Source organism: Vicia villosa, linkage group LG3 (genome assembly GCF_029867415.1).
Source record: "Vicia villosa cultivar HV-30 ecotype Madison, WI linkage group LG3, Vvil1.0, whole genome shotgun sequence".
Classification (NCBI taxonomy): Eukaryota; Viridiplantae; Streptophyta; class Magnoliopsida; order Fabales; family Fabaceae; genus Vicia; species Vicia villosa.
The window spans coordinates 21,378,477-21,386,232 of NC_081182.1; the positions used below are offsets into that span (position 1 = coordinate 21,378,477).

Below are 7,756 nucleotides of genomic sequence, written 5' to 3' on the forward strand. Positions count from 1 at the left end.
ATTGAAAAAAAAAATTGAGTAGAAAAGATATAACAAATAATAAACATAACTAATAATATATTGATGTGGTAAAAATGATATAGAAAAGAACACTTCTTTAGCTAAACCAACGTTTGGGAGTAAGAGCTCTCACCCTAGGCAGTATCTTTGAAAGAATTATCTATGGATATGTCTTATTACCTAATGAACAAGTGTTGATGCGACTTGATAGCTAACTAATAAAGAAAACTATTAAACACAGCATAAAATAGAAATTAACAGTTGATTATATCAACAAATTATAAACCCAAAATATTGAAAAGAGCATATCAAATCAGATTAACCAATAACAATCACTTTATTAAACAAACAACAATTACTGGCAGCACATTTGAAATATGAGTAACAGCTTCGCTTAATATTTATATATATCGCAGCAAAAATAGAGTGAAAAGATAAATAACATTTGTTGGTTGAGCTATAACAGCTAAAGAAAAAATGTGGATTAAACACAACTGCGATGAAGCTTATTTTCAGCTAAGATGACAATATACACAGCATTAGCTGCAAAGATAAACTTACAAACAAATGAAATAAAAGGTAATTGAAGAGCTAATACCATCATTCAGAACTAAAATGTGTGCATGAGGTTCCTTGTTCAAATCATCTTCTGAAATACTGTTTCCACAAGCATTCTTGATAATGAAATCAAAGCTTGAATAGCTCAGCAGTAACTAGAGCAAGTCACACTTCACATTATATTTACATAAGGACCAAATCAATATGCATCATAGTAATTTGTTGGTATCATCTTTCGAAATACTTCCCTTCCACAAGCCTTTTGATTGAAAGGTTAAAACTATATTAGTTCAACAGTAGTCACAGAAAAATAGTGATGGGCGAGAATGACCTAAATGAAGCTCTGGATATCTTTCAAAAAAAATGCATTGAACTAAAATGTATAGTTTAGTAAGCTTTGGATTTGTCAAGATGAGATTCTACATCAAGTATCAAGGCTACATGCTTGCATTACAAATAATTGACAGTTAAAAACCATGTGTCTACTAAGGTATGAAGCAAAGTGTATCACCCAATTATTTTGAAATCAGTAGATGCAACCATAAACCCTAAAACTGTAAAGAAAAACCAATTATAGACAAACAAAATGAATCTACTTCAAATAAAATCAGAAATTTGAGTTCAACAGGGCTCCGTGAACAAAAAAAACACAATAAAAATAACGAGGATTCAAATCAAGAAACAATGGCACATTATGAATATGATATAAATAAATAACAAAGGAGAGTGAGAGTGGCGGTACTTAGTGACAGACAGATAAGATGAGCGGAGGGCACAACAAAAAGACAGTAAAATCCTGAAGAAACATTGTGGATTGTGTAGAATAAGAGGGAAAAAACTTTGGGATTTTACCGGTCACAAGACAGGACCAGAGTTATCAACCCCGGATAGCGAAGCGGACGACCCCAAAAACGGGATAGCGGATAGCAGGATAACTGCCGGTTGACTATTTCTTGGACTAATTATATGAATAATCTATAAAACAAATAACACAAAACCCATAAAAGATTCAATATATTAGTAAAAGAAAAAAAAAAACATTACAAACAAAACAAGTAAAACTGGGGAAGAAGAGTTTAAATAAAAGGAAGACTTAAAAAAACAGAGTACGGAAGAATAAAGAAAGAGAAGAATTTTTAAAAAAAAAAAAAAAAAACTTACCTGAAAAACAAAAAAAAGAAATAAGAAAGCATTGAAAAGAAACAAGAAAAAAGAAGAGGAAAGAATGAAGAACAGAAAAAAAAACCTACATAAGAAACGCAGAATCTGAGGCGCAGAACAGGGGTGGCGGCGCTGAGAAATGAAGCAGGCAGCAGCGGCGATGAGAAATGGAGCAGGCGGCGGCGCTGTGAAACAAAGCAGACGGCGGCAGAGCTAAGAAACGAAGCAGGCGGCGTAGGCGAAACTTGGAAGATGATTGTGAGAAAAAAACTTGAAAGCTGAAGCTATAGCGTGTGAGACAAGAAGATTGAAGATTGATTTTCTGTTTTGTGTTCTGAGTTAGGGCATAGTGAAAAAAAACTTCTAAAAACTTCTCCCAACGTTCATTTATTTTAGGGGTAAATCTGTTCTCGCATCAAACATGAGGAAACCCACTCGGGCTGGGAAGCGCTCCGCTCCCATGACCCACTAAAACTTATACCGAGGCCGCGATCTCAAACTATGGCGCGAATCGCTCCTACATAGCCGAGGGTCGCCGCTCCGGGACCTATTCCGGGATAGCGACACTCCAGGGCGCTATTGATAACTCTGGACAGGACATATTGGCGACAGACATATCGATACCATCCCTAGTATAAACACATAATGTAACATCCTTGCATAACTTGCTTTTCAACTGATGGGATAGAGTATTCAAGTCACATTAAGATAATCCACATGGTGTGCGAATAAATAAAATAGACTACCAGTATCTGAATAATGCATAAGAAGATCATCCATTCGAGGGTCGTTTCTGCAGCTTTTAAGCAAGTTCATGTTCTGGCCATGATTGACAAGTGTGAGTTCTAAGCACACCTGAGATATCCAATATTATTGGAAAGTATATAAACATAAACAATCATAACAAACAGAGGTCAGAAATTTCTTATCTCTGAGATAATTATTGGTAGAGAAGACCAATTAATTTGCAGAGAGAAGAGGCAAACCTAGCATCATATTTAGCCATTGGAAGCAAGGCATGCAAGCCTCCTACACTGGCCCTGGAAAATGATTTTGATTCATCAATAAAAATCAATAATCAAATAGTACAAAAAAAAAACATACAAGAAAATAAACAGTAAATAAAGTTTACTGAGATTAAGCAAAATTTTAGATTGAGTCATACTTCAATTACTATATAAAGCTGTTCATCAATGCTTGACAATTAAATGATTTACATAGCATCAGATAGTAGTAGTTGAATAAAGAATCACATGAAACTCTCATAGCTTTTTGAAGGCATGGAAGCTCTCACCTTATATAATACTGAGAAAAAAAAGACCACAAATAAGATCCAAAAAATAAAATAAAAAATAACAAAGGACAAGTAAAATAAAGAGCAATGTAACTTGACAATTGATTTTTTTCACAATGAGTGTGGCATCATAATTTCTACAACAGAATGAATAGGAGAAAATGATGAATCAGAAATTTTTTATCTGGTTCACAACCTAATAATGCTGTACATGGTGTTCAAAAATGAAAGAATGTATGAATTCTCCCCTATGTAAACATTTAAAAATTTTGAACACCGGAAACTAAGTTCTTTATCCCTATCAAATGTTCATCGTTTGAGATATTGAGTGAAATACGAAGATTAGTCAATACTTCTTCTTTTTCCCAACTTAAAGGACCGGAAGCATACATTGCCTCTAAGGTACAGTGATAAGCATTCAACTCTAACCTATGGATTTTTTCAGCTACAATCTCTTTTGGGATAATGGTGCATCCTACATCCGCATCTTCAACATCTAGAGAATCTGCATCACTGCAAATGGTATTGTCATCACTTTGGCAAGGATTTGCTAACATATCACCAGAAAATCTATCAACATCTTCAACATCTGGAAATTCTGGATTACTGCGAAGGGAATCTGCATCATCTTGGAAAGGACCTGCTAACGTATCACCAAAAAATTCATTCGCGCTACCACTTATTACACTACAGCTTCCAACTGAACTCAGATTACTACAAGAATAATCTTGTTCTACAGTGATTTTATCATTACAAGGATTCTTCACCCCTATTCCATATAATCGATAGGTACTATTAGTGAATGAATAATGCATGTATTTTTCACCCATATTATTCTGTGGGTAAGCAATAGCATCTACCTTTTCCATCAATGGAGCAGTAGATACTGCTTTGAACCTTTTAGACTCACTCATAATCTCACCAGCCCTCTTTTTTCTGGGATAATCCTCAATACGAGATGAGCCATGAGAGCACGCTCTTTTCAAAGTTGAAGGTGAGGGTAGATGGAGACAGCTGTCATCCAATCCTAGTGAACAAACATTGTTAGCTTGCTGAACATCAGGCATCACCTTATAGTTGTTTGAAATCAAATTCCGGCTAAACTTCATCCCTCTAGACTTTGCTGGTACCTGAATCAAATACAAGAAAATAAACTAAGAATTAACGATACAACCTTGACGAGTAAAGCAATTTAAACGAATAAGATAAATTCTACCACTAAGAAACTGCCAAAATTTTGAGAATGCTCGCTGTTGAAACCTAGATATTTCATCGCTTAATCATCGCGACGCGAAGGTAAAATAGGACGCTGCATTCATAAGCATAAAATTTCCAGATATCATCTTTTAAACTCAAATTTTCAGATAAGATTGAAGCTACCGTTATTTGAAAAACAATAATTGGAGATTCAAAATATACAAAAATTCAAAAAAAAATAACAGAGAACAGATCGTGAAAAGCGATAGAACAAAATAAAAATTCGCAAAGGAAGAAACCTAGAATCGAATAGATGAAACGATTACTGAAAGAAAAGACATCAATGGAAGCAATTGAATCAAATAAAGTTGAAAGAAGAGTGATGCTACTAACCTTTGTCGACGTTTATCGGTTGAAGATATCCGGTAATCCGGTGCGAGCGTTTTTCACTGTTCCGATTGCAACGAGTATTGAATTGACGAGCAAATTACCACTACAATTTTCTCGCTCCCTGCAATTTTGTAAAGGGCTTCGCTATATGATACGAGAATTTATTCGTCGAAAGCTACGATTAAGGACGTGGCTGACGCTATTTTATTACTAATAATTAATAATTTAAAAATAAAATACAAGTTTTCTAATTCTAATAGCTATAAATCATCAGGTCATCAGTATCGGTTATCAGCCATCAGTCATAAATTATAAGTTATCAGCTAACTTATCGGTCAACGGCTATTTAATATAAACAGACCCATAGTATTTTAAAAATTAGACCCGTCAATAGGAGTCGAACTGAGAATTGAAGATGTCACTCATCTTATCTGATTATTATTAGACCTAATATGTTATTAAATTGGTGGAAATCGGCTAAAATTGGTCAAAATCAGTAAAAATCAGTTAACCACGATTTTAAAAAACCGTCAATTAAAATGCATGCTTTTTTTCAACAAAACGACACTGTTGGGATAATTTTTTTTAAAATAAATTAAAATAAAATTTAACTAGACTTTATTTAAAACTTATTTGAAACAATTTTTCTTCTTTGCAATTAAATCTGATTCAAAATTTATTTAAATTTGTATTTTATATTATTTTGTTATGAGTGATGATTATATTTAAATTTTGAATTTAAAGAATAAACATGTGGAATAATTATGATATTTTAAAATTTTATAAGTGTCGTTATTTTTTACACGCAATCGTCTAATTCAACCGATTTAATAAATATATATAGTTTTATTATAAAGATCGGTTTATACAACCGGATTATCCTATTTAATACGGTTTGGTCATATAATTTTCTTGGGATACTCTAAGAGCCGATCCTGGGTTTTTAGAGGCTTAGGACAAATATAATAAATCGACGGTTAAAAAAATAGCAATTAATCAGAATATTTAGTTATAAATTATTAATATATTATTATAAAATAAATTTAATAATTTATCTTTTTAAAAAAATTAATAATTTAAATTAAGTTTGTCTACCACTTTCTTCTTTTCTCGGTATTATAAGAGTGAACATTGTTAGTAATAATTACATAGAGATAATTTTTTTAGTTGTTTTGTCTTCGGTGAACCTTCAAAAATTTTACAATTGTAGTAGTATAAAAAAAGTTTTTTTTTTTTAATAAGCAATTTGTATCTAACGAGTTTCAAACCAGAGACCTTGAGAGGAGCACACTCTCAAGACCCAAACATTTCACCACTAGATCACGCACGCGCACACAATATAAAAAAGTTAAATTAATTTTTTAAAAAAATTAAAACCGTACAAATATTGTGTTAAGTTAGACTAGCCTAAATCAATATCAGCATGCTCGGGAAACAATATTGGAGGTTGTTGTCAGGAGGTTCATCACTTGCTGCCAAGATCTTTAAAAGCAGATACCACCCTAGATGCGACATTTCGGATGCTTCTATAGGTTTTGCTCCAAGCTATGCGTGGAGTATTCTCAGTGCGCGGGACTTAGTGCATTCCGGTTCTAGGTGGAGAATAGGTAACGGTGCGAAGGTTAAGGTGTGGAAGGACAACTGGCTCCCTCTTAACTTCAACTTCAAACCTTTGAGTCCTATTAATGTGTTGGATGCTGATGCTAAAGTGAGTGCCTTAATTGATATGGATCTGCACTGCTGGAACTATCAGTTAGTTCGTGATTGTTTTATTCTGCATGAGGCAAATCAAATTCTGGACCTTCCTCTTTCTTTTCGTTGTCCTGATGATGTTCTGATATGGCATTTTGAAAAACATGGTAACTACTCTGTCAAACCAGCATATCATTTGCAGGTACATGGTTCTAATAGCAGTAAGCCTGGCCCGTCTGGAGTTCCTTCTCAAGAGTTGTGGAAACGGATTTGGAAAACCCATCTTCCTCCGCGAATAAAAAATTTTCTTTGGCGCCTCGCAAAACATATGTTGCCCACGAGAGCTAACTTACAGAAGAAAGGAGTGGTGTTGGATCCCTCGTGCCCTTTATGCCATTCTTCTGTTGAGACGGACCACCACTTGTTCCTGCAATGTGCTTTCTCTAAGATGTCTTGCTTTTCCTCTTGTTTTGGTTTTCGTTTGCCTTTGGAATGTGATCTGCACACTTGGCTTTTGAGTCGTCTGAAGGATCCGGTTGGAGCCCATAGCCAATATAAGAGTTTTCTCTTGTGGAACATCTGGAAGGCCCGCAATTTGTGGGTGCACCATCATAAGATGGTTGATCACAGGAAGGTTGCTGCGGATGCGTGGGAGGATGTCTTGGATTTCAATAAAGCTGATCCTCTATCAAAACCAAGGATTTCTACCCCTCTTTTGCTGGAGCCTGCTTCTGAGGATGGAGTTTGTTTGTTACAGGTGGATGCGGGTTGTTTTGATAATGGCTTCATAACCTTTGGCTGCGTGCTTAAGAGTCACAGTGGGGAATTCATGTTTGGTGTGTAGGAAGGAGATGGTGACGGCTAGCCCTCAGACTGCTGAGACCTTGGCTATCCGTTGGAGTCTGCAGGTTGCTAAAAGTCTTAAGGTGAACAGAATTATTGTTCAATCTGATGCGTTGCAAGTGGTGGATTGTATCAACTCCATTTCTGTCCTAGCTGATGTTAGCCACATAGTTGGGGATTGTCAACAGCTGCTTAGGCATTTTCTCTTTGTTTCTGTTGTTTACATGGGTAAATTGTTTGGTTGTAAGACTTGACTTGTTTAGCCCCCTCTGTTGTCTTCGCTTTCAGTTTGCCCTTCTGTGGCCTTTTAATGAAGTTGTTTTCCAGTAAAAAAACAAAACAACCTAAATCAAATTGTTTTAAACTTATTAATTTAATTTATTATCCATTAATTATAAGAATTAATTAAAAATAATATTAATATCCAATTTTTTAAATTTATTATTATATAATAAAATTTAACAATAAATTTTTTAATAAAAAAAAGAAAACCACTAATAATTTTATAATAATAAAATTTATATTAAAAAATAAAATAAAAAAGATTAATAGAATTAATATTATATATAATAGAAAGTAGAAGTTAACAAAGAAATTATTTAGTTCAAATAGTATATTCAA

General features: G+C 34.1%; 1 protein-coding gene across 19 annotated transcripts; it reads right to left on the reverse strand.

The window, feature by feature from the left end:
• Nucleotides 1-467: 467 nt before the first annotated feature.
• Nucleotides 468-4,786, reverse strand: LOC131660604 (uncharacterized). Of its 19 annotated transcripts, none has more exons than XR_009300982.1 (6): nucleotides 4,604-4,786; nucleotides 4,230-4,322; nucleotides 3,443-4,143; nucleotides 2,706-2,759; nucleotides 2,466-2,538; nucleotides 468-2,348 (listed from the first exon to the last, which is right to left on the reverse strand). XR_009300982.1 is itself a non-coding variant. In XM_058929874.1 (5 exons), the coding sequence occupies exons 2-5, from the start codon at nucleotides 4,284-4,286 to the stop codon at nucleotides 2,532-2,534; spliced, it is 819 nt and encodes a 272-aa protein (XP_058785857.1). In that variant the 5' UTR covers nucleotides 4,287-4,322; nucleotides 4,604-4,786; the 3' UTR covers nucleotides 468-2,531. The 19 variants fall into 19 exon arrangements, 6 of the variants coding, with proteins under 6 accessions (XP_058785857.1, XP_058785856.1, XP_058785854.1 ...); XR_009300981.1 differs by having other exon boundaries at nucleotides 468-817; nucleotides 2,466-2,574; XR_009300980.1 differs by having other exon boundaries at nucleotides 2,466-2,574.
• Between the last annotated feature and the right edge of the window lie 2,970 nt (nucleotides 4,787-7,756).

What these genes read in the sequence shown, in the direction of transcription:
- LOC131660604 (XM_058929870.1), bottom strand. Translation starts at nt 4,286, where the DNA reads ATGAAATATCTAGGTTTCAACAGCGAGCATTCTCAAAATTTTGGCAGT. An exon ending in ATTTTGGCAGTTTCTTAGTG is followed by an intron (nt 4,144 to 4,229) that starts GTAGAATTTATC and finishes TATTTGATTCAG; the next exon opens with GTACCAGCAAAGTCTAGAGG.